The 27,873-nt window shown below is 34.0% G+C and overlaps 1 protein-coding gene across 7 annotated transcripts in view; it reads right to left on the minus strand.

Annotated features, from left to right (window-relative positions):
- The window catches only part of SLC25A26 (solute carrier family 25 member 26), a 141,341-nt gene that overhangs the window by 78,063 nt on the left and 35,405 nt on the right, over nt 1–27,873 (minus strand). For 6 of the 7 annotated variants that reach the window (XR_001597550.2, XM_036219905.1, XM_016150221.2 and 3 more), the window contains 2 exons: nt 25,209–25,313; nt 24,011–24,058 (listed from right to left, as the gene is read on the minus strand). The exons of the other annotated variant lie outside the window; for it this stretch is intronic. Coding sequence is in view for 5 of the 6 variants with exons in the window: in XM_036219905.1 (XP_036075798.1) it covers nt 24,011–24,058; nt 25,209–25,313 (153 nt within the window). In the remaining variant the exon portion in view is untranslated. The remainder of the gene's footprint in view (nt 1–24,010; nt 24,059–25,208; nt 25,314–27,873) is intronic. 7 annotated transcript variants of the gene reach the window in all.

Below are 27,873 nucleotides of genomic sequence, written 5' to 3' on the forward strand. Positions count from 1 at the left end.
TTTAAAAACTCTATGAGTCCAACATTTTGGACTACCTTTTTGAAATTTAGGGACTGGTAATTATAATAAGGTCAAATGAAGAGGCTCCAAATAGATTGAATTCAGGGTTTTTTCAGGGTATGCTAAGTTCACTAGGAAGCCTTAGAATAAAGCTAAATGATAAGGCTCTTGGATGAGTCCAGCAAGTTTTACAGTGGCTCTAGTAATGACCATATCACATAACAACAACAATAAATCATAACACTCCTATAGGACTATGTTTCAGGTCCTGTCCTAGGCATTTGCATGTATGAACATACGTAATCATCCCAACAACTTTATGAAATAACTATTATTACCATAATCATGCAGATGAAGAAAATGAGATAAGTGAGATTAAATAACCTTCCTAAGGACACAGGATTAGTAAGTACTAGAGTTGAGATCTGAACTCAGAGGCTACCTCCAGAGTTCATGCTCCTAACCATCACCTATCATGATTCTCATGTTTATGTCTGTAGGTATTAAGTTTCATCTCTCTAACCATCTGTAAGTATGGATAAAACATGGTTCATCAATCTAAGTTCTTAATGGCAACACTTAGATAAGAAAAGGCTAAAACAGTACTCAGTGTACTTTGTCTAAACATGCATGGAATCAGAAGCATTTTTTCTAAATGAAAATCTTAGCCCTCTGCTCTCTACAAATTATGTTGGCCCAGCATGATTCAGTCCGTCTTGTCAGTTAAAGTTTTACTTTCTTGATGATGGTTTGGGCTTGTTTGTAAGAATATTGACAAACACATGTACATGCCATACTCTCTTCCATTTAAGTCAAAAAGCGTATAAGAATTGGCCATGCCCTCTGACCATAGTGGGAAGAACTACGGCAAGCAACTCTAAAGCCCACCAAGGATTTATGGCATGACATTGTCCAACACATGGAAATTGCACAGACACTACACATGGCAACATCATTACTAAAATGCCTTTAAATGTGCATATTCGAAATTCATAACAACTTAGCAAACAAAATTATACCTCAAAGCAGATAATATGTAAATTAACTTCGCAATTTACTTAATTTTAAAACAAGAGTCCTTGCTATGATAAATTCAGGGAAACTGGCAGCTTTAACTTGAATTTAAAAAAGAAAATTCAATTTTCACCTTAAGTAGAAGCTCTGCTATTTGCTTTCTTCATGAACCCTGTTTTCCATTTTAGAATCAAAAGCCCAGAGGAAAGGAGTTCTGTATTTCATTCTTGCAGATCAAAAATGATCTAATGTTATTAAAATGTACAGATTTTATTTAGAGGTGAAAAGAAACTTCAAATATTTTAAACGTCATTACTCCCAAATCTGCTTAGAAATCCAAACAAAATCTCATTTAGAAACAGAAATTTAAACTGTTGGGAAAAAGAACTCTGCACATACAGAAGCATAAATATAGATTAACGAGCGAATTTAACAAGATGCTAACATACAATATATATATGTGTTAGCAATCATTTTGAAGAAAGTACTAAAAATATTGGTACTAATCCATCTTCTTTTAAAGCATGCTGCTGTCTAAAACATTTATATTTCCTACTTTCCCTCCAATAAATGATACCATTAAAATATTTTTTTTAATGAAGCAAAACGGAAACAATCTGAGAACACCAGGCAAATATGAATAAACCATGGTGACATTCCCAGCAGAATGCATTTAAATCCCCACTCAATCCTGAATTTTCAAAACAAACAAACAAAAAAGTATCACCAACAACAAAACTGGAAGATTCTTTAAGAAAGTAGTTTTTAGCATTTAATTGCTCAAACTGTTAAAGATGAATAGGAAAACATTACCTGAAATATGTGCAAACATAAGAGAAATTTTACCTGAGACTAATTTAGTATTTCCTTTAGAAAAGAATAAAGTTCAAGTCATATTTACCAATGTCAACATCAGAAAAATCTGGGCATTACAAAAGATCTCCCTCCCAAACTGCAGTCAATGGCCCACTCCAAGTAATATTGGTAATGGCTGAATTCCAATATAACAAAAAAATAATAACAGCCTAGAAGTCTATTGGAGTTCACTGTAACGAGATTTGAGCTATAATTAAATTTGATTAGTTTGGTTCAAACCTCAAGTTCAAAAGAATTATCAGCATGAATGGATGAAAAGCCCTTTTACACGGGCATTTTGAAAATATGAAAAGGGCTGACACAGCAAGCATCAAAGACTTTAAAAGCAATTGACCCTTCCCAGAGCAAAGGAGAAATGCTAACAGCTGAAACTCAGATGCTGCGTGCAAAGAAAATAAAATTCCAGATGGTTCAAAAAGGCTGGTAGTTTATTAAATATTAAATACTATTATTTTTAACTGGATATTGCCCAGGGATAGCCAAATGTGTCATCTATAAAATGTGAAAAACTGAGGCAAATAAATATTCCCTTTATCAAAAACTGCTATCATGAGAAACATTGCCAAGGTTTGACATTCAAACAACCATGAGGTTTTATTAAAAAAAAAAAAACAAAATAAAACAAACAAAAAAAAAATCCCTATAACCTAAAAAGCCAAACCTGTTTACCTGAAGAAAACTTCACAGAATTTACATGTACATGTATATGTAATTATTCTTTATTATAAAGTAAGAGTTAAATATCTCCAAATATTATATTATATTAACTCTTACTTTATAATAAAGGATAATTACATATACATGTACATTTTGTCCCCCTTGAATTACATTATCTTTTTGGTACATCTAAAAAAGAAAGAAAGAAATATTTTTAAAATTAAAAAGGAGAAAGTAAAAGCAACCAGCATAATAAATTTGGTCTATAGAACTTATTAGTGAATGAGAGTTAACAGATTTCAGAAGCAGTTAAAATATAGTATTAGAGGATTATATTTATGAAAGTTTGTTGTATGTATTTTTTAAAATATATATATACATTCACACAATCAAATTAACTGTATACATAAATGTATAAGTATATATAACACTATAAACGTGATATATGTGTATGTTATATTATGTGTGTACATATCCATGCATGCCAGTTCACACACACACACACACACACACACACACACACACACAAATCCAAGGGTCCCTTTTCAATAAAATTAAGTTAATTCAATTTATACATTCTGCATTTTTAGATGGCACATCTAAGTGAGTTTTTATGTTAAAAGTTTTCTCTTATTACCATGCTGTATCTATATACTTTGGGATTTGGGGAAGAGCAAAGACTGTTTTTCAAAAGATGGAAACAGTCTGTGCCAAATGAAGCAGGTGTGAGATATCTCAAAGATGAAAGCAATTCTCCAAATAACAACGTCATCCTGTAATGCTTTCTTGACATGTACAACTTTGCTATTCCTCTCTTTGAGATTTACTACAAAGCACTATGCTTGTGATCTTTCCTAACAGATGAGTAGTCTGATTGGTACTCATTTCTACTGGTTTTTAGCACTGAAAAAAAAGTCAATTCAACATCGATCTCACTTAACATGGGTAAGAAAGGTAGCCACATAAGACAAGCTACTATACCCCATAAATGATTTTTTTCTTAAAGCATTCACTTTGTAAGCAAAATAATTTAAATAATTCTGTTATTTTTAAAACTGTTTATTTCAAATCATTGGTTTTAAAATAACTCAAAGTAATCCTCCACCAAGAAAAAAAATCCCATAAAAAAATCAATTATATTATTTACTTTTCTTTTTGTCCATTAAAAAAGTGTATTTAGCACTCTTTAATTAATACAAGGCATTATTATTTAATATTTCTCATACTATTTCCAAATAGGAAGCTTACACTTTACAGGACTAAACTCTTGTCACATTGGGTCTTTGCATCATACACTTGGGTGAATAAGGACCTGAGATTGAGCCTTCTGATAAGGAACTGTCGAAAACAGGGAATCAAGGGTTTCTCAGTTCTTACCCTCTTGGTCTTTCACCTTTTTCATCCTATTCACCATTCATTTGGCATCATTCCTTACAAAAATTATTCCCAATACTAAAGTTTTCCCACATGAAAACCAGAAGAGGTAGTAAATTATGACAAATTAAAAACAATGTTTTGTGCAGACTACTAGGTTTGCTCTTAGTTCTAGTTATTAGATAATATTAAAGTGAAACAATATTTATCTAATAAAAATAAAGCAAATATGCTATCTTTACCACACAGATAAAAGTATATGATTATACGTGTATATAATACGCAAGCATTTATGTATGTATATGTCTGTAAATACACACACACACACACACACACACACACACACGCAAATACATACTCCATGCTTCGATAGCTGCCTAAGCTTTTACTCTTAAAACTGACATTTGAATAAGTGAATATATTTTAGCAACCCATAAAGTAAATTTTATGCATTGCCTTAGAACTACTTATGCCAGTTTCTAAAAAATAAACCTGTGCATACATATTATGAAAAAGAAAATACCCTAGCTTTAATTATCAAACACGAATTCAAAAAAATTTTTCTAAAATTGCTCTACAGTTAAAAGTGTGTGATGGGTCCTAAATCTGAGAAAAAGTTTTAGACATGTTTGATGTATACCGAACCGTGCATGAAAAAGCATCTGTTATTTACAGATCAAAGTAACCCTGAGTATCCTAAAACAACCAGAGTGAAAAATGCCTAAATCTAATTTCATCCCTGTCCACATGCTTCTTTGAACTAATAATTCAGAGAACTGGTCAGTACGTTGAACTAATTAATTAGCATGCTTAACGCTTGCCAACTTTGATGGCTCCAATTCTTTATTTTAAGAAAGGGTCTAAAAAAAAAAGTTTAAAAAACACAAACGAGCAGATTTGAGAAAATGCAAAAACTATTCCAAGTTAACAAAGTCACAGATATTGAATAATGCCTCAAAAAGTCCCAGAATATGAACGACACCTATTTAATATTCTCTAAGCTATAAAATAGGTTGTAAATGATTTGGGGGTTTTGATTCACATCATATGAATTTTAAAACATTTTTTCTTTATCCAGTCATTTTTTGTGAGATCTAGCCTTACATCATAACTTTACTTCAACATAAGAAAACTGTTCCTGATGAGAGGTTAACACTTTGTTCTCAATTGAAATGAGAGTAAGTTAATTCAAGATCTTTTCAATGAAATACCACACATTAGAGCCAAGAGCAAAGCGTATGCTTTTACTGTTCACACGTTTGGGCCTCATGGGCACATTTGCTACGAAGATCTTCCTAACATTTACTTACAGTAATCAATGAAAAATCCATTGTACATAGGTCACTGAGTATTAAACGGAGAATGTTAATTAGCTAACATCTACATACTTTTTTCTGGCCCAGTATTGGATGGATTTTTTAAAAGTTCTTCTATTTAATGTTGATATTCTAAGAAGACCCATTCCTATAATTTGCCTGAGAACATCACACGGAGCCTTCCAAGCAAATTTTACTTGCCATTCTATTTTTCCCTTCTAATTTGAGGCAAAAGTTAAGCACCTAAAAAAAAAAAGTTAACAAAGGTCTCAGCTCCAAAGGGGGTTGGGTACATGTGATTACAGGCAGGAAGTCCAAGATTAGTGTTTTAGTTACAAGATAAAAAATATTCTTTAAAAAGCAGTTGGCGTGCTTTTTTTAGAATGCTTCCCAAGACTGAAACATCAATTTCATTATTCTCCCCTTTTTCTCTTTTGTTAAAGGATTACCCAAAATTCAACTCATCCAGACATAAGGATTCACTTCCAGACTGACTACTTAATCTTATACTTGCCAGCACTTTAGCACTTATACTATTATTTTCAACTACTGATGAACTGCATACAAATGCAAATATGTGCCCTTTCACACACAAATTACAGAAGCCCAATGAAGGTAAAATCCTTCATCTTTTCTGTTGTATCCACATACTGCTAACTCCAATGGCATTACTACTTCAGTATCAATATTTTTCTCATAACCACAATGAATTTTGGGGCTACAGAATGCAAAGAAAATCTCCATAAACTTTCTTTTGCACTAAGAGCTTCAAGGGAATTTCATGGTTTGTAGACTTACCATTCTTGGAGGGCAGTGCTAAATTAAGAGTCAAATAATCTGAGTTCTCAGTTTATCTTTACCACAAACTAGCACAATGATCTTGGTAAGTCATTTCAGATCTTGTGCTTTATAGAATATTGTTAAGAGGATGACTCTCAAAGCAAACATGCTTCATGCTTGGATAAAATAAAACACATATAGCACCTTTTTCTTCTGCAAAAAAGTAAGTGTAAGATTATTTATACTATATGGCAATGAAACAGCAGTAACAACAAACAAAAAAAATGAGTAGCCCCATCAAAATTAGATGAAGAACTAAGCTTTAAACCCACTGACGTATACATTTCAAAGGTAGAGTAATTCAAGGGAAAACAGGTCATTCTTAGAAAATGGAAGAAAAATGGTCCAAGAAACATAAATTTTGCAATGTCTGTAGTCAGTCCTTCCTATCAGCTTTTTTTTTTTTTTTTTAAGAGATGATTTAGGGGGAAAAAATTTATGGAAGACACATAAGTTTTGGGGTCTTATTAGATAGCCCTTCCTATCAATTTAAAAAAAAAGAAAGAAAGAAAGAAAGAAAGAAAGAAAAAGAAACTTCTTAGATAATCAAAACATCATCTTTCAAAACTGGGATGTTCAAAAAATATGAATACAAATATCTGAGTTCCTTAGCACATAACAAGGAACCAATACAAGTTTGTTCCAGATACAGACCCACACAAATATGGCCAAATGATTTGTAACATAGGTGCAAAAACATTTCAATGGAGAAAAGACAGTCTTTTTAATAAATGCTTTTGGAACAACTGGATATCTATATGCAAAAATCAAACCTAGATCTAAACCTAATTCCTTAAATAAAAATCAACCCAAAATGGATCAAAGATGTAAATGTCAAGCATAAAACTATAAAACTCTTAGGAAAAAACATAGAAGAAAACCTTAATGACTTGAAGTTAAGTTCTTAGACTGTCATAGTCAAAGTACAATTCATAAAAGAAAAAGTTGATGAACTGGACTTTGCCAAAATTTAAAGTTTTTATTTTATAAATAATACTGTTCAGAGAATGAAAATACAAACTACAGATTATCAGAAGTTATCTGCAAATCAAATAAGTGACAAAGGACCAACATCCCAAACATATAAAAAAACAACTTTCAAAATCACTACAGTGAGAAATAACCCAATTAAAAAATGGGCAAAAGCACTTCACCAAAGAACATCCTAGGATAGCAAATAAACACACGAAAAGCTGTTCAGTATCATTATCCATTAGGAAAACAAAAATTGAATGCACTATGGGGTATCATTACATACCTATTAGAATGGCTAAAATAAAAATCCTGCCAAAAATCAAGCACTGATGGGGATTCAGAGCATGCTTTGCCAGTGGGCATGCAAAATTGTACAGCCATTTTAGAAGAGTTTAGTAGTTTCTCATAAAGTTACCATACACTTAACCATATTACCCAGCAATCCCATTTCTGACTACCTTAGAGAAATGAAAATTTATGTTCAGGCAAAAACCTGTACCTAAGTATTTATAACAATTCTTTTCACAGTGGCCCCAAACTGGAAAGAATAAAGCATCTGTTGACAGGTGAATTTATAAACAAATTGCAGTGTATACAAACAATGGATATGATGAATCTCAAAGGCATTATGGTGATAGAAACTACTCTGTACAATTTATGATTCCATTTAAATGACATTCTCAAAAAGAAAAAAAATATTGAGATAGAGAACAGATCAGTCGTTGCCAGAGGTTAGAAGTAGGGAAATGGATATGGCTACAAAGGGATAGCACAAGGGAGTTTGTGGGACAATGGGAAAGTTTTGTACCCTAATTGTGCTGCAGGTTATACAAATCTGTGCGTGTTAAAATTTACAGCTCTGTATAGAAGTCAATTTTATGGTATGATAAATTAAAAAATAAACAGTATTTGTTGTTCTTGCCTGAGAGACAGAAAAATTGAAAGTAGAAAAAAATTAGCATATTTAATTTTTTAAATTTCTTCTACCCAATAAAAGAATCTAGATGCAATAAGACACCTAGACTCCCAATCTTTGTTTCTAACCACCACTCCTTAGAAAGGTGGCTGATTATAGGACTGGGACAGGGAAAGTACAAAGGAGTGGGACACCTCGTTATACCAGTAAGGAAGCTCTCAGAGATTAATGGGGAAATGTTGTAAGAACAGTCCCACTGGCCAAATTTGGGGCAGTCTGAGCATCGAAAATAATAATAATGATGGTAATGAATTATAATTATTGAATAAAGAGTCCATAACTGTGGTGATAACTGCACATATTTGTGAACATACTAAAACCCACTGAATTGTTACTTTAAATGAGTAAATTGTATGGTACATGAATTACATCTCAATGAAGCTGTTAAAAAGAAAAGAGTCCATGAGTCCATAGGGATACTAAAGAAAGGAGTTTTGGATGGAGGAAGAGTACAGAAGAGGAATGTCAGCTAATGAATTCAGAGAAAAATGACAGTACTGGGAAAATCAACATTTTGCAATCACCAATGTAATAAATGCTTCAGACAAGAAGCATCCACAGACGTTAAAACTATTGGGTGAAAGATTATTAGGGAACAGAATAATCACATGGTCTCAGAATATTACCCCATAGATTAGTTCTTAATAACAAAAGAGAATTGAACTCTTAGAGTACAGAAAACTAGAGAACTTAATCAAATGATTAAACTGAACTTCACCAAGGATACAACATCAAGTGCCTCCTGGTAAAATGCAATACAAAGTATACGACATCATCCATGTAGTATTAATACACACACACACGAATGTAATCTTAATATAATCATGAGGAAACTATATATTCCAGATTATGTGACTATTTACAGAAGGACTACCCTGGACTTTACAAGAATGTCAATATCATGGGGAAAAAAGCCTGGGGACAACTAACAACCATATGCAATGTGTGGTCCCTTACTGAACCCTGTCAAAGGAAAAAAAAATTATAAAACTTTTATTATTAGGACAATAGGAAAAAGGATAAAACTGACCATATATTAGATATTAATGTGTCAATTTCTTGGATATAATGGTACTGTAGATATGAGAAGCATGACTATTCTTAGAAGACATCCTGAATATTTAAGTGATGAAATGTCGGGATGTCTTTTACCTCCTTAAAACATTTCAGGAAAAAGTGTGTGTGTGTGTGTGTGTGTGTGTGTGTGTGTGTGTGTGTGTGTGTATTTAGAGAGAGAGAGATAAAGCAGATAAGGCAAAATGTTGTTAATCAATCTTGGAAAAATATATGTTTTAACTTTTCTGTAAATTGTAATTTTTCAAAATAAAAAGTTAGAAAGGTAGAAGAAAAAGAAGGTGCTACTAGTCTTTTTAAAACCTACTCACACTTCCAGCAGAGAAAAGGAAATACATACATTGTTACGAGAATAGTTTAAGAGTTCAAAGAATTCAGAGCCCAACTCTGCCCTCTGTTAACTGTTACTCCCATCACTGGTTATCAGTTTTCTCTTTGTTATTACACAGACATCTGTTAGTTCATAACATGGTTTACTAGATAGACAAATATAGATTGGTTGGAAATCATGACCAGATATGTAGAGGGTGCATATTTTGCAAGTTCTCAGTGGCAATAATGATTCTTTTTACTATTACTGTAAAGATTAAATGAAAAATATGAAAAGAACCTGGTCTGACAAATGACAGATGCTGGATAGATTCACCCTACATCCTTCTCCAAATACAGAAAAATAATGTGAACTTACCAAGAGGTTACTACCCTTTATTTAGTGTTTTCACTTAGTCAAAAGTAGTCCACAGTAAATGATTAAGTTTTGTTAACTATATCACACACAATTAACTATTGTGTGAACCAACAGATAAATCGGCGGAGAGTGTAACTTCCACAAGATCCTGGTTGCTCAATATAAGATATGTCCTAGTCTCTCCTCTAAATACAGGTATTACTGGTATCTTCTATCAGGCAAAAGACATATATAATTTATCCTATGAAGAAAATTTCATCTCAAAGTAATTTTTAACTTGGTCATTGTTCCATTTCCCAAACAAAATCTGGAATAATTCATGGATAAACAACAGAGAAGATTCATAACGTGTGGATCAAGATATAGGGGAGCTTTGTTAGAAAACACAGTATCAGTTTAAAAGACTCCTACACACAAATTTAATCACGTATTTCCCCAATATAATTAGGATGCACACTAAACTGATAAGATCAAAATACTTTTCTAAGAACCATAACTTATTAGCATAATTCCTTCCTACTTAAAAAAAATCAATGAGACACATTTGAAGCCAAAGAATCATTATGAATGGTTATTATCTAGTGTAATTAGTAAGAACCTTTGTAAATTATATTAGGCACTAGAGAAAGATAATTACTGACTAAAAAGAATTAGAATAAAATAAAGGTCTTCAAACAAATCAGCTATATCCTTATATTTATTATGCCTTAAAATATTTTCATTAGATGAGGACAGAAAGGCATCAGCGGTATAAACTTTGTCAGAGGCAGAGCTGTGGCTGAACCCAGACAAAGTGGCTGCAAAGCCATGGTATGAACCACTATGTTCCAGGGTTTCCAGGACACAACAAATCCAACCCGGGAAGAAAGTAAGGGGACTCCAGAAGCATTCTGATCTTATCAGTGACTGATTATTCCAGATTAGAACAAGAGGAGAGAAGATTCCAAGATTACCAAGGGAAAAAGAAACTCAGTATAAAAAAGATATGATTTTGAGAGTCACACTTAAAACGTATGGAAAAGGTAAATAATGCACCCCAGAAAGGGCAATTAGAAACTCCAAGGAAAAAAATGTAAGAAAGTTCATTCCCAATATGTTCGATAAATTAAATATTGGATAAATTTTTAAAAACTGGTAGAGCACAAGGGTAGACAGTTCATTTGATTCTGATGCTGGAAACATCTCTTTTAGGGTAAACTTGAGTTGATTGCTTGATACCTGATAAAAAAAGGCAGTATAACTCCAGCCCACTGCTTGGCCTTTATAACCATTCATTAAGTCTTAAATTCTAGTTCATTGGTGTTCAACTTTTATAATCAATCCAGAAAAATCACGAAAGAAGTGATGGCGGGTGAAGGATATGATAAAACGGTCATGTCTTGACATCTTGACAATCTAGGGCAAAAGTACAGCTGAGAAAAAGTCATTCCAGAAAGTGGAATTTGAAAGTTAAGGAGAGTAAGGTGGCAAAAAGGAAGTAACAATCTCATCTTACAAAGACAAAGTTATGACACTGAAAGTTTGTGGGATGAGAAATGAAAACACAACTATATGACTTAAAGTTTTTAAAATAATCAGAGGCATGAAATTTATATAACTGTGAAGCTAGAATGAGATAAGATTGGGGAGGAGCATCATGTGAGCTAAATCACATCTTCCATTCCAAAGACTCAACAGATCATGTTCAAAACTGGCAAATTAATAAACAGACATTTACATATATTTATTATCCAGAAATGCAGGTGTAATAAGAAAAATAGAAACAGTTAATGTAAGTTACCTCTAGATAGTGGGACTAAATAAAAGATGAGGAAAAAAACTTTTGCTTTTCATCAGAAATCCTTCTAAATTATTTGACTTATTACTGATTGGATGTATTACTTGGATATAAAAAATTTTAATTGTTTTACATTTAAATTGTCATTATTTTAGAAGATCATTTTTAAAATTAATTAAGTATTTCATATAATGTCCAAATCTGGCTTTGTTTTTTTTCAGGCTTTTAATTTTTGAAATAATTTATAGACTTTCATAAAAGTTGCTAATATAGGGATTTCACATATACCCCATTCCTAGCTCCCCTAATGTTAATAACTTAAATAACCAGACTATGATTATCAAAACCAGATATTAGTATTGCCATAATACTAACAGCTAAATTATAGACATTTGAATTTCACCAGCCTTCCCCTCTAATATCCTTTTTCTATTCCAGGATCCAACCCAGGATCCCTCGCCGCATTTGCTCATTGTGTCTCCCCAGTCTCCTCCTAAATGTGACTACTTTTATCTTTACTTTTCATGACCTTGGCTATTTTGTACATTGTCTCTCGATTTGAGTTTCTCTGATGTTTTCTCACCATCAGATTAAGATCACACACTTTTTGGCTAGAAGACCAATAAAGTGATATTGTATGCTTCTTGGTATATCCTATTGGGGGTATATGATATCAACAGGTCTTCCTACTACTGGTGAGGTTAACCTTCGTCATTTGAATAAAGTAGCGTCTGCCAGTTTTTCCGACTGTAAAATTCTTATTTTTCCCTTTGTAATTTAAAAAGAGCTTCGGGGAAATACTCTGAAACTGTGACATTCATTTTTTGATAAGTTAAATATGTTTTTATCTTTTAGCATGTATAATGAAGTATTTCAGGATTAAATAATATTATTCAGAAATCTTGAATTAGAAAACACTATTTATCATGCTTGATTTTCATTCTGAATTCAAACCAGTTTTAAAGGTATCAAGCAATCAACTCAAGAGCTTCTAGATTCATGCATACTGAAGTTCCTGCCAGCAACATTTAAAACACAGGCATTGTGCACCCTCTAGTGCGTAATTCTATAACACAACTTTTGCATTGACAAGCTCGATAACAAAAAGTTAGTTTCACAAAGGCAAAGAAACATCTTTATAGAGAGAAGGCTATTTTTGCTTCTACGCCAGTTAATAAATTATCTGTTAATTACCTGGCTATGTACAAAACAGCTGGTTTTGATAATTATACTCTGGTTACTTACGTTATTAACATTTTAATACCAATCAACTTTTTCCCACCTATTGTGCTGTTTCTCAGAACATATGCTAAAGCCCAGGGACGAAAAGAAGATAGAAGACTAAAATCAGTCATGCATTTTTAAGTAACCTTAACAAAGGCTAGATGAAGGAGGATGTTGAAATCGGTGCCTGATTTAGAAGAACCTCTTTCTGATTTGCCTAATGGCTCCATTTCTATCTTTTAGAATCCTCTAATGCTCAGAAATTGTGCTCAACTTCAAGTTAACAGATTTGGTTCAAGTCTTACAGACACATTACCACTTTATTTTCCTATGATTTACTGAAAAATTCTAAGAAGAATAAACAGTGAATTTATCTGCGAGTCATGAGCAGGAAGCAAAGTATAATTAAGAAACGAAGGCTATGGAATCATACAGGCTTAGCCTCTGCTTCCAGTTCTGCCACATACTAGCTGTACTGCTTAACACTTAGAAAACCCAGCCTACTACTCTGTAAAAAAACAAAGGTTAATATCTTACAGTTTTATCTAAGGATTAGAAAAATATATGTGAAATATATCATCGGAATTCAAATTATAATTAATAGTATATAATCCTGAGGTAATATGCAAGCAGGTGGTCAAACCTACAGGCAAACATTTTCAATAGTTCTTTTAAATAATTCCTTTCAACCACAATCCTTGAATTACATATAAAAATCTAGATTTTATCTTCATAATTTGTTTTTTTAATACATATAGTCTCTTCCTCAATACTCCTTAAAAGATGGTGTTTGTTCAGAAAATAACATAGTACCTAGTACTGAAAATCTCAAGAGTAAATTTTGACCCACACGGTATTCATTATATATAATTTGTATATCTGATGAAGGAATTTCTTCATAAATAAGTTGTTTACTATTTTCATGTCATTTCAAAATAGTATTCTACATATACAAAATAGTCACAGGAGCAACCTTAACTAGAAATGACAAAATTAAAATAAGGGCTATTTGTGGAAGACAGAAGAATACCAGGAAATATGATTTAAAAAAAAAAAAAAGAGAAAATTAACTTAGTGGAAGTGCAGAAAGTTTATATGGTAGAAAAACACTAACTTGCCTGAGAAATAAGTGAGGATGTCATAATTCTTGCCAAATGCTTCTTAGCCTGAGCATGTGTTAGAGATTTGAAATACCTAAGTAGTTAAAACTAGACTACTTCTGAGAACCAAGTATGATTAAGTCATTGGTTTGTTCATCAAATATTTTCTGAGTGTGCTATGTGTCAAGTACTCTTCTAGGTTTTGGATTAAGTATGGAACAAAACAGACAGTAGGTACCTTGTGGTGCGGTGTGAAGGAAGCAGGTAATAAGTTTGTAAACAAAAAATGAAGATAATTTCAGATAATGGTGCCTGCTAGGTACCACGTGAGTGATCGGAGTTGGAGTAGGTCTGCTTTGGCTAGAGTTGTCACAGAAGACGCCTCAGAGAAGAAATGTATGAACGAACACCTGAATAATAAGAGCAAATCATGCAAACGTATGCAATAATGTGCACATACAAGCCACTGTTCTTCGTGAATATCTCTATTGAAGTAGATTCTCTATATTTATTTGTGTCCTCTGATTAACTTTTGTTTTAATATGAAAATGAGTTGCTGAGAACTCATTTTCCCCAAAGTTCTGGCACTTGTGTCTATCTAAAGGTTCAAAGACCAAAGATATAAATATAGACTATTAACTTTAAATATATATTTTCTTCCTCAGAAAAACTTATCTGCATATAAGTGCAAAAAATACAGCTCAACAAAGGGGTTAAGATCATGGACTCTGAGTCCTTGATTCTCTCCGTTACTAGAGGTAAGAGGGACTATGAATAAACCACAACCTTCCTAAGATTCATGTTCTATAAAACAGGGATCATGTTTTGGATTATTGAAAAGATTTTATGAAATAGTGCTTGCAAAAAAATTAGTACAGTCACTGGAACATTTTAAGTATTTAGTAAGCATTAGCTGTTATTTTAATTTTGCTTTACATATTTTTCAAGGAAAGTATCTGCAGATAAATATGTCAATACTGGTATTCTGAGATCTTATTTTTAAAAACAAAACTGTATTAAAAATAAGTAACTGACATAAACTCATGTTTTCAGAATAATTCAGAGAGAACACCACATGATTTTTAAAGAGTTTTCATATGTGCCCAAAAGAACAAAAGTGGCAGAAAAGGAATAAAAACAGACATTACAGTTTACAGAGTAGAACTGAATGCCTAAAAATTGTGATCTAGACAAATGTTCTGAATGTGAACAACAGAGTACCAAAGTATGCAGCTGAAGCCAGAGGTGCAAGAAATAGTGCAAGGGATAGAACTTGAGCTAGGCTTGAATAGACAGAATTTGGCAAATATTGTACGGTTGCTCAGTAATAGTCTCAACCACTCTCTTTTCCTGTCTTCACTTACTACACTGAAAAATGACATACATGCTTAACTTCCCAATCTCCAGGTTACTCAGGGACACCCTAAGACAGTTGGCCCAAAAAAGCTTTTGTTTTCCAGGTAACCAGAGTGACAGGTAAGGCTAGTAGTATTGTCTCCTGCCCTTTCCTACTTCTTCATGCTTAGAAAGGAGCCACAATGCCTAAAAGTGCAGCAACCATTTTGTGATAATGAGTAAATCAGGCAGAGTATTAAGGTTAGACAAGCAGAATGAAAGAGCCTGGATCCTCAATGCCCTCATTTAATTAGTAACCACCTCCAGGATTCTTGTTATAGGAGAAAAAACCCTTACTCGGTACAGCTACTGTATGTAGTCTGATTTCCTGTTATTTGCAGTCTAAATGCAATCAAAATCGACAAAGATGAAGGAAGGATATATTTCACATGAGACGAAAAACACAAACAAAGGAATACCATAAACAGAGCTGCTTCAACATTATGGTTTTATGACACTAACATTTAAAATCAAGAATTAACTTCCACCTTTATCCAACAGCTTTCTTATATGTTTACACTGAAGAGTCATGTTAGTGCATTTACATCCCAGTAAACCCTATGCATAGGAACTGGTATGCCTTCAGGACATGGCCAACACGCAACAATGCAAATAGGCAGCCTTTTCAAACTATACAAGTGCAAATGAAATTCGGCCAAAGAATGAGAAAAGTAAACAGCAGCTGGTTTCATATAAACAAAACATGGGAAAATATGTGCTAAAGGGCTAAAGTAATTTTTCTACATTAAGATAATTTTACTAAATTGTTCTTTCTAAAAATGTTTGTTTATTTAAGAGATGATGAAAAACTGTAAGCTAAAGTCCATGTTTGAGGAGTAATAATTTTAGATTTTTGTATTAAAAAATGAACTAAATGAACTACCATTCATTCTTTACAGACCATCCCATCTCTACAGTAAAGTTATAATAATGTAAATGCAATTAAGTGACTCATTTTATAAACCTATGTGATTAAAGGGGATATTTCATTTTCATTTGTTAAATATTCGTATTAATAAGAATGTCTCATTATACATTTACTGAAATCCTGAACAATAAAATAGTGGACGAATTCCAAGAGCAAACAGATTTTTTTCTTTTCCCATGAAGCTAACATTATGGAATTTTAACAGATGTTCTATTTGGTCATAGTTAATAAAATGAATTATGTAGGATTAAAATAGGGTTCAATATGTTTGCATTGGATTTTAACTGAAAAACAATTTCACAATAAAAGTTTGGAAAGACTTATAGTAACTTTTTCCCTTTCAAATGCAATTACTAAGATGTATAAAATAAGTGAATTACAACACTTACCACTTTTCTAATGAAATCAGGCTTATAAAAACTATGTTTTCAAAGTTTAAGAAGACTGTAATCTTAGAAAATTATATACTTTTTGGTATTTCATCACCTATCTAATGCAAAGATCCTATAATGTAGTGTGTCCAAAGGCTGCACCACCAACCTGTGTAATTCCAATTCCCCTAAAAGCTCACTTCAGTATTCTGAAAAGAGCATGGTGTCTAGAAGCAGCTAAACAAAAAATAATCAAACCTAAAGAAATAAAAAAACAAATATTTACTGAGTGATGACTTTGTGAAAGACATTATTCTAGAGCCTATGCGTGCTACAAAGATATAAAAATCCAATTGCTGTTTTCAAGAGGAACTTATATGCTATCTGAGAAGACAGGCATAGTTACATGTAGTCAGACAGAATGGAAATGTAAAGACAAACCAAAAACAAAAGAAATATGCAGGTCAAAGAAAACAAGTTCATACAAACACACACAGAGACAGATACACAGCACTGTGATACAAGGGAAAAAAATTCTAATCAGCTAGAACTTTTTTTCCCCTTTTACTATCACGAAAGCAGGAACTAGTACACAGACTTAAGGATATTAAATAAGTAATAGAGGTTCTTGCTACAGTCGCTTCATAACATTTTTCAATGGGAAACATTCAAGTGTTCCAATCTCAATAAGAAAGCCTTCCTAGACATGGGTATCTTATTTGGGAAATAAACTGCAGTAAATAATCATCTGACCTAAATGAGAATAATCATAAAAATTTTCCAGCCCATTTACCTTACCAATTTTGATCAGCTCAACCACCAATACTCTCCATTTGTAGTTGAAAAGCTTTACAAGTAATAACAGCTGCCCTCTACTTCAAACACACCTACTGTTACCCATCATCATGAAATGACACGTCTTTAAATGTAGATAGATCAAGGTTGCATCCTTGTTCAAGAACCTAACAACCTAGAGGCAGGTTTCTCCACTCAATCTCCCAAGCAGACCTCTCTACTGCTGTCATACCTCCTTCCTCAGACTGCTGTGAGATTTCAACAAGAAAAATCTATGCAAAGTTCCTAGCACAGATGGGCAAACTTGGGCATAGAGAGGTTTAGTAACTTGCCAAGAGCAGACAGTGGTAAGAGACAGAGTTGCATTTTACACATAGGTGTTATTTCCTGTCAAAAGCCCTTTCAGTTACCAAGAATACTAACAAACATAGTTAACATTTCTTAAACACCTACTATGTGACAAGCTCTGTAGAAAACACCTCATATCGATCTCATTTAATTCTGACAATAACTTTAGCATAATTTAATCAGTTCACAGTAAATAAATCAGATCTCAAATATATGTCAGACGTCCAGTCTTACTTTAAAAGTACAGTGAGATCATTTTTACCTCTTAGGTTGCTAGTACCGTTAGCAAGGCAGAAGAAACAAGAGAGCTCCTGCATTGTTGGCAAAAACATCAACTAGTAGTTCCATGAAGGGCAATCTGGTGATACATATCAAAATTACAAATGCCTATACACCTTTAACCAAGCAATTCCACTTTTTAGCATATAACTTACATCCTTAACTATGTACAAAATGACATAGGAACAACATATATTATAGCATGCTTGTAATATCCACCAATGAGGAACTGGCTATAAACTGTGGTTAATTTGTACAATGGAGTACTAAGCAATTATAAAAAAGAGAGGGTGCTCTTTATGAAAAGTGGCATAAAATGGTCTCCACAATATTTTGGTTAAGAAAATAAACAAGATACAAAACATCTAAGACAGAGTGGCTCTGAATAAAAACACAAGAGACTTCTATAACATGGAGAGTTTGGGGGAAAAGGAACTTAGTGTGCAGACAACGGAACTGGGAAAAATACTCTGAAGGATGATCACAGAGGTTCCTGTTTCCAGTCACTAGATTAGGGGAAATTTTTACTGCTCAAAGTAGACAATAAGGGTAAATAACTTTGGAAAGCTGCTATATGTACTTAAAAGTGAACTTTTCAATCAGAAAGTTTGAGGGCCTCGATGAACTTATAGAACGGGTTGAATGACTTATTTTGGTCTTTCTGAGTGCTTGATTTTGATTGCACATGTTTGACTGTATGTACAATAGAATTTGGTGTGAGACTTGCTTTCATCAAAGCCTGGTAGCAAAACTGGAAAGAGAAGGGGAAACGACCCTCACCTATTTCAAATGTCTTTAGTGGCCACTCTTATCTACCAAAAAGAAACTGGAACTTATTTATTACCAAAATGGCAATATCCTGCCATTGAGGCACTAAAACCAGCATCTCACTGTCATATTTGTGTAGACAAGAGTCAAACGCCAATAATTTATCCTCCAAACTCCAGGGGACATATGTCAGGCTCTTGCAAAGGCATTTCCATGTGCTCCACTCCAGTCCCCTGGCAAACATCCAGCTAGGGTGGTTGTTCAACCTCTCCCCCTAGCAAACACCCCACCTGGTCAAGTGCTTTCTTGAGGCAGCCTTACTTGGCTTCAGGTAAAGGAAAATCACTCTTGCCTCTTTAATAGGTATGAAAACCCCAATTCTGCTTAGATAGTCAAGATACATGTGTTCTTTCACACCTTGTGCCTTTACATCTGCCTGTCTCCTTCACTATTCTAATTGCCACTCTTTCGAGAATTAAGTCAAAACTAGTTTTCATATATGCAAAAAATACTAATTGAGTACCACTCCAGCACTGCTTCTTCTATAATCTCAGCTGCATCTGGAACATACATATCATTATAGCACTATCACACTGCACTGTAAAGTGTCTATTCCCTTGTTTCCCCGCCAGAACATGAATTCTTTGGGGCAGAAATGTTCTGTGTGGTGCCCAACACATAGGCGATACTCTTAAAGAGATTGCTAAATAGAATTTGTGGATAAAACACATTTGCTGAGTTTAACCTATTCCTATTTCTTTTGAAACATCTTGCCTTTTCCTGCTTTCTTCTTTTAAAGAAGTCCTCATTCACACCCAAGATCATGAGGCTGCTCTCCACAGAATTCTCAGGACAATGGACTCTCTGAAATCAGCCTGACTAAGAAGGCAATTGTGATTTTGCTCCCCACTTCCATCTTATTGCAATAACACCACTGCACCACAATGCCTGGCCACGTCTAATTTGGCCAAGATCATGAGGCAAATGAACACTGAAAGGGTGAGATAAATAGTATAATCGGGTGACCTACCTTAAACTCAAGTATAAAATTCACAGTAACTAAAATAATTTAGAACATAAGGAATAAGCATGCAATCTCTACAAACATTAAATGTAGTAAAAAAAACGTGACAGCATTCATAAAATCTAAAGAACACACAATCTATTTTATAATGCATGGATTCAAACATCAATCTCACTCTAATGGTCTACAACTAGGGAGATAAAACTACTTTAAAAAAATTGTACACAGAATAAACGTATAAAGTTCCCTGGTGATTTTCACTAAGGCTTCCGAGTATTTTCTTATTGAAATAATCACACAAGCTCTTGGCAAAAAGATTTGATATTGGTGTGAGAACAATGTAAGAATTGAAACTATTTATAATGCAAAAATTTTGTTTAAAGCAGACACATCATTTCTTATTTTTCTCATTTTGAAAAGTCGCAATGTTTCGCTCAGCAATAATTTTTCTCTCATTCTATCAGAGAATCTGTACAAAAGCAATATTTCAACTAAAATCAGTTCTGAAAGATCTTTTATGAATACGAATAATGCAAAAGACCTCAATTAAATTGTCAACAAAGCACTGCCATTTTGAATAAACAAAGTCATCTCAGGAAGGTCACATTATTTGCAAGAATTGCAGCCTAGAAATTAATTACAAGTGTGATATATGTCAAAACAAATTTTTAAAAGAATAGAATGCAATTGTAACCATGTGTTTTATCTATTTATTTGTATGCGAAACCAGTATTCTCTGGCATGTAATTATATTAATTTATTCAGCATCTCCCAGAAAAATAAAAAAGGTTCATTGGTCCCCCTGCCTTTTTCCTGCATTCAGTGAAATCTGAGTAAATAACACATGCGTAGTGAGAAAATAAGTACAGAAGATATAGTACAGGTGATATTTTTGAAAGGCAGAGGTCATCTTCACACAAATGACCAATTCTGAAACATCCCACTTGCCTTCAAAAAAAATTTTTCAAAGATATACATCACCTACACAACACTACACTAAAGGTTGTTACCTTGCACAAATCAAAGCTTTAAATAGCAGTGGCAGTGTTTCATAAAGACTATAATCTATAGTATAAAACAAACGAACAAAAAAACTACCTGGGAATATAATTAGGGATTTCAAAAAATTTTAAGATTCTGCTAATTGTGACAATATTTATTTAAATTTAAAACATTTTCATAAATGAATAGCATCCAAGTAACTCCAAAGAGAAAACAAATGTATGCAGAGTGGGCAAGTCAGGAGTGATGGATGTCACCACAGGGACATCACCACAAGGAGACGCCTCCAGCTCCAGTACTGGAGCTGTTGGCAGCAGCCGTCAGCAGCCAGCATTGCCAGCGGTGTGTTCTAGGTCAATATCCAGTTGGATTCACTGGACTAGACAACATGGGGAATCCAATACCAAAAAATATCTCTTTAAACGTGGTTATCCATTCATTATTTATGATGTATTTGCATGCAGGTGAACAGGTAGTGTCCTCCCCAGCAGCATGTAGCTGAAGAAAGCTGAAAGAATTATTATAATGTTGCCTACCAGTATTAATGTGATAGAAGCCTATTCTGGAGCAAATGGAATTCTAAAATATCAGTAGAGAAAGGCTCGCTATTAATGGATTCAAGTACTATTGATCCTGTGGTTTTGAAGGAATTGGCCAAAGTTGAGAAAATGGGAGCAGTTTTCATGGATGCCCCCGTTTCTGGTGGTATGGGAGCTGCTCACTCTGGGCACCGTATGTTTACAGTGGAACGAGCAAAAGATGAATTTGCTGCTGCCCAAAAACTGCTGGGTGCATGGGCTCTGATGTGGTGTACTGTGGTGTGGGGACCCAGCAGGCTGCAAAGATCTGCAACAACATGCTGCAAGTTATTAATAAGAGTGGAACCACTGAAGCTATGAATCTTGGAATCAAGTTAGGGCTTGAACCAAAACCATTGGCTAAAATCCTACATATGCGCTCAGGATGGTGTTGTTCAAGTGAAACTTACAATCCCGTACCTTTGAGTGATGGATGGAGCTCCCTCCTCTGCTAATTACTATCAGGGTAGATTCAGAACAATACTCATAGCTAAGTATCCTGGATTAGCACAAGACTCTGCTACCAGTACAAAGAACTCTATCCTCCTGGGCAGTCAAGCCCACCAGATCTACAGGATGATGTATGCGAAAGGATACTCAAAGAAAGACTTCTCATCTGTGTTCCAATTTCTACAAGAGGAAGAGACCTTTCAAGTTTATACTTTGGCCGTAGATGCTGTTGGAAATCTAATTCTATCTTGAGCCTCCTTACAGATCACTACACAAGTAAATGAGTTTAATCAAAAGAAACCTATATGCTTTTGATTACTAAGTCACCATAAACCCTAGGATTTTTCATCCATTTTTAACTGTTTACTCTTTTTAACTTTTTAGTGAACATATAGTATCTGAATTTTTTTTCTGTAAGCCACCCATGGTTTATGCTAATTAGCTAATTAACCTTTTTCAAACATTTGATCCTTGATCACCTTCAACTAAATCGCTGCATATTTCAATCAGGATATTATTTACTTCATTTCACAAATGAAACAAAATATTTTGCAGTAGGATGAAACTGATCTTAAAGGGAAAAATAAAAGAAATCAGTGTGGGGAAAGAAGGTAAAGAAAGGGAAAGTACAGTGAATTACGTATGACCTGTGTCCCTCAGGAAGTTTGTCCTGTTAACCAGGTGGTGATATTTCTGCATTACTGAGGTTATTGATTTATTTTCCATGGACTTGATAAAGCAAAAGAACTCCTTGCTATGTTTTATAATTTGAACTCTATTACAGCCTGTTAGTGTGTCCATCTTATAACAATTCCCAATACTCAGCAAACTTTTTTATATTTTTGCTTCCTTGTACATTCTTAGTACATATTTTTGTACTTCAAAGGAATGACATCATTAAACCTGTTTCAGGGCCAAGGATATTTGCCTTAGACAATTAGTATAGTATTCTAAATAGAACCATGTTACTTTGAATTCAAATAAATTTCTGTGCTGATAATAAGAAAAAAAAGGGTGTCAGATGTTCTTTTGTGATTTAATAGAAAATTATGTCTCAATCCTTTTTACAGTGTATATATATATGAACTCATCATGCTGTGCACTTTAAATACCTTACTATTTTATTTGCCAATTATATTGCAATGTAGCTGGGGGTTGGGGGGGGGGAAGTACTGCAAAATTTAAGATCATTAAAAAAGAAAAAAGAAAATTATGTCCCAAATCAAAGACTTCTTTTATACCTCACATACCTATAACTTTTGAATTTCAAAATAGCATCTTTTACATGAGGCAAAAATTAAAACATGTTACCTGCAGTAATATACTGAAATCATTTTGCTTTTTTGAGGGGGAGAAGGACAGGGAGAAGGAGGGGAGAAGGGGAAGAAGGGGAAAGGAGGGAGACGAGTAGAGGAGGGAGAGAAGGAGGGAGAAGAAATTTACCACATATTAAATCACACAAGTTGTGGGTTAGAAGGCACGGGAGATAAAATGGCTCACTTCCAGGCATACCTGCAGTGCCAGGACTCCAGGCCAGACTGAACTTCCCAGTTCATCATCATATTTTGTTATCAGGAAAACAAAAGCTAACTAAATGATAGAGACTTTTGAGATACTTGTTTCAGAACAGTGGTCCCCAACCTTTTCAGCACCCAGGACCGATGCTCCTAGGAAAATTTAATGTCTGATGATCAGAGGTGGAGCTGAGACGGTGATGCTAGTGCTGGGGAGCAGCTGCAAATACAGATGAAGCTTCGCTTGCTCAATGCTCCTTACCTCCTGCACTGCTCCTAACAGGCCAAGGACCAGGACCAGTCTGCGGCCTGGAGGTTGGGGACCCCTATCTTAGAGTGTTTCTTTCACTACCAACTTCTGTGTATTATAATAATTAACTTTATATCTTGACCTTTGTAATTATTTCCTAATATTTCAGCTACAACAGACATTTAGTCACTCTAGAAGTACAAAGAAACTACAGGATGGGCCATTTTTATCACCGGGATCACCCTTTCAGCAAACTCCTTCTACCCATTTATTAGATGCAAGAACCAAGATAAGACTAAACTGTGTTTTAAAAAGTGATAATTTCCTTCTTTCATTTTTAAACCAGTTTCACCAAATAAATTTACTGAACAAAGCATATCATTTTTGTACTTCAATGATGGAAATTAAGTTAGTCACCTCTCTTAAAACGGTGCTTTTGTAGCCTCGATACAATCCTTGGATACCCTGAAACAAACAAAAGGCAGAAAGTTCAGAAAGTCAGAACAGTAGAAATTTGTGAATGACAATCTAAATAAGGCATGGGAGGTAAATCATATTTACCTTTTCTAAAGTTTGAGTTGTAAAATGTTCACAATGGCCACAGTTCTGTAAGAGGTTAAAGAACTGGCCTAAGGTATGCAAAGCTCAGGTCAGCTCCCTTTAAAATGGGAACATCTCTAGTAATAAAATTGACTACATATTAATTTAGCTTTAGTTGCTTTCAAAATTTCTTCTCCTGAAAAGAATACTTAAGATGTTTTAACTAAATACATTTCCAGAAGCAAACGTACACGGAATGCTGATTACCCTTTCATATAAAAGCAGAATTATATTTCATAGTTTCAATCAAAAGACATCAGAAATTTATTAATAAACTCTCAATAGTATTAAATACCTCTGGACAAGCTTTGGCTTATCTGTTTAACTGTCCACATGAATAAACAGGGACCTTCTATTGTCTGGATTGATCTCATTCATACAATTAAATATTCAGTATCTCCTCACAGAGGGACCATTAAGAATAACTTTTCTAAAACCTAGACCCATTGAAATTTCCATGTGATTGACTTTAATGATAAAAAAAAAAAAAAAGCATTAAGGTTTCTCTAAAAACTATACAGGAAGCACCTCAATGGTCCCTAGTCACATGGCCAGGAGGAATGATCTCTGACCCACAGCTTAACACTAACCAGTAAGAGGAATTACATTTGACATAAACACTATGACATTAGTCATTAACATCAGTCTATTACTACACTTCTCTTCCATGGGTCCTCAAATTCGGTAATGATGTTTTAATATATCTTCATTCACTTTACATATTTACTATTTATTCCATGTCTGATTCCAAAAGAACTATATAGGATGATTACAATGGAAGACACATATACAACAGTGGCACTCAATATGTGCTTGTTTATAAATTTTAAAAGTGAAAATAAAAATTCAAAAACAAAGGAAAAAAACATTGACAATCTTAGCGTAAAAAGTTACTATAATTGGACATTACATTTAGCTTTAAGGTCTCATCTAGGACTCCTAAGACTCATAGTGTTCATACTAGCTACTATAAAATCTTTCTCAATCAAGAAAAGAGCTTCAAAACACATCTTACCTCTTGATATAAGATGTTTGAGAAAATTTGAAATGTTCTCAAAGAAACTGAAACTTGTGCCCTCTGCTTAACTACTTCAGAAGGAACTCGAATCAGGCAGGCAACCTAAAATATATAAATTTAATTATATCCTAGCAAAGTAATAACTGTTATGAAAATTAAAATGTTTTCATAAGCAAAAATTACAGTATAAAAAATATATTGTACAGGTTTACTGCAAGACATCAAAAGGCTGTTTTTTTGTTTTATTTTGTTTTGTTTTTTTAACCTAACAGACCTAGAATCCTTAATGGACATCCACTGTTTTATCGCCACAAAACCTTTCCTGCCTTATTCTGTAAAGATCCTCCCACCTCCTGCCATATTGTTCCAAGCACATCTATCTATAAGCCCCTGGATAAAAAGAAGCACATTTATTCATGTTGAACCCCCAACACCTATGGAATGGCATCTGATGTTCACATAACAGCCATTTCAAACATGTCTGATGAAAGAATGAACCAAAAGGGCCTTTGCTTTACTAGAAATAACATGCATATTTGTAGAGGCAAAACTGATCATCAGCTGATTACCCTTAACTTTTCATCTCACCCCACTGCAGCTCAACCAGCCCCAGCACCCAGCTCCCCTCGCCGTGTAATGACAAAGAAGTAACTCCAGGCACTCTCAGACCCTGCTCCACCATTCAAGTCGACATAGGTACTGGTTGGTCCATCCCCACCCCTGACTAGTCAACAAATAATTTTAACATTATCCTTCATGATAAGCCAGAGAGAGGTATGTGCCACCTCAAACTTACACTTCTAGGACTCTGCCTTTAGTAAACTACTTATTTTCACAAATTAGAACAATAAAAAACTAGTCAATCACTCAGATTTGTCATCAAAATGACAAGATATAACAAGTGTTAGCCAGGATATGGAGAAAAGGGAACTCCTGTGCTCTGTTAGTGAAACTGTAAATTAGTAAAGCCACTATGGAAAATATGAAAATTAGAACTACCATATGATCTAGCAATTCCACTTCTAGGCATATAGCAAAATAAACAATATCACTATCTCAAAGAGATATCTGCTCCCCCATGTTCACTGTAGCATTATTTATATTAGCCAAGACATGGAAACAATATATCCATCAACAGATGAATAAATAAAGTGTGGTATGCACATTCCATTGTAGTATACAATGGAATATTATTTAGCCATAAAAAAGAAAGAGATCCTGCCATTTGTAACAACATGGATGGACCCTGAAGGCAATATACTAAGTGAAATAAATCAGAGAGCAAAAAACAAACCATATGATCTCACTCGCATGTCGAATCTAAAAAAAACAAACACAGAGAAACAGAACAGACTTGTGGATGTCAGAGGCAGAGCCTGGGAAGTGGGCAAAGGTACAAACTTCCAATTATAAGGGAAGTTCTAGAAATGTAGCATACAGCATAGTGACTATAGTTAACAATACTATATTGAATATTTGAAATTGCTAAGCGTAGATCTTAAAAGCTACCATTAGAAAAAAAAATTTTTTAACTATACGAAGTGATGGATGTTAACTAAACTTATTGTGGTGATCATTTCACAATACATATATCAAATCATTATGTTGTATGTCTTAAACTCATATACTCTTATATGTCAGTTAAATCTCAATAATCTTGAAAAAGAAAAAAAAAATCAAACCAGAAGAAACTCTGCCCACAGGACAGAAGGCAGGGGTAAGGAAAGGGTCTCAGGGTACAAGGAGGTAATCTATGAACTGATCTTTTAACCTGTTTTAATGGAAATACTATATTTAAGCCTCCACACACTAGGCAGTCTACCAAAGATGCAAATTTTTTCTGCAACTTAAGATTTAACACACCTGACTCACATCGTGCATATGGTTGAGGAAATTTCCTTTAAAACTTTTAGACTCAAAAAAAATGTATATACGCACACACACTTGTCTGTTTATATATATTTACATATGTGTTTATGTATACGCACGTATATACACATTATAAAACATGTAGTATATATAAATACATATATATTTGAGTCACAGTAAGAAACAGAGGCAATCTTTCTTCAATGACACATGTAGTAAAATGGAAAGAACAACAAGAAATTTAACGAAACCATCCCACCAAATTCAAAGAGGCTTGTCCTTTTCAATCTATATTCTCCTAATTTCTAATTCTCCTAATTTCTAATCTGAGATTACTGCCCAATTGGATATTTATGTAAGGCTTTGTCTTTCCAATATTAAGTGCCTCTGAGCATGGATCAGTAAACTTTTAATGTAAAAGATGAAACAGCAAATATTTTGGACTTTGCAAGAAACCTGCCCTCTGTCGCAACCACTCAACTATGCTGTGGGAACACAACAGCAGCCATAAAAATATGTAAATGAATGAAATAGCTGCATTCCAATAAAACTTTATTTAGAAAAACAGGTGGCAGTTTGCCAGCCCTTGATGTAAGTTATTATTCTGGCAAATTCTTCTTTGGTACAAGCCTTGGCAAGAGCAGAATAGGCATGGATAGATACAGGCCTCAGCACTCCAGGAGACAAGGGCCAGACATGGCATGTGATGTGATTCTAGATGTCATGGAGTCAGGTTACAGGGGCATATCGCCTCTAAAAGATAGCTCAAAAGCAGCAATGCTTTATGTTAATG

Source organism: Rousettus aegyptiacus, unplaced genomic scaffold (genome assembly GCF_014176215.1).
Source record: "Rousettus aegyptiacus isolate mRouAeg1 unplaced genomic scaffold, mRouAeg1.p scaffold_m13_p_4, whole genome shotgun sequence".
NCBI lineage: Eukaryota > Metazoa > Chordata > Mammalia > Chiroptera > Pteropodidae > Rousettus > Rousettus aegyptiacus.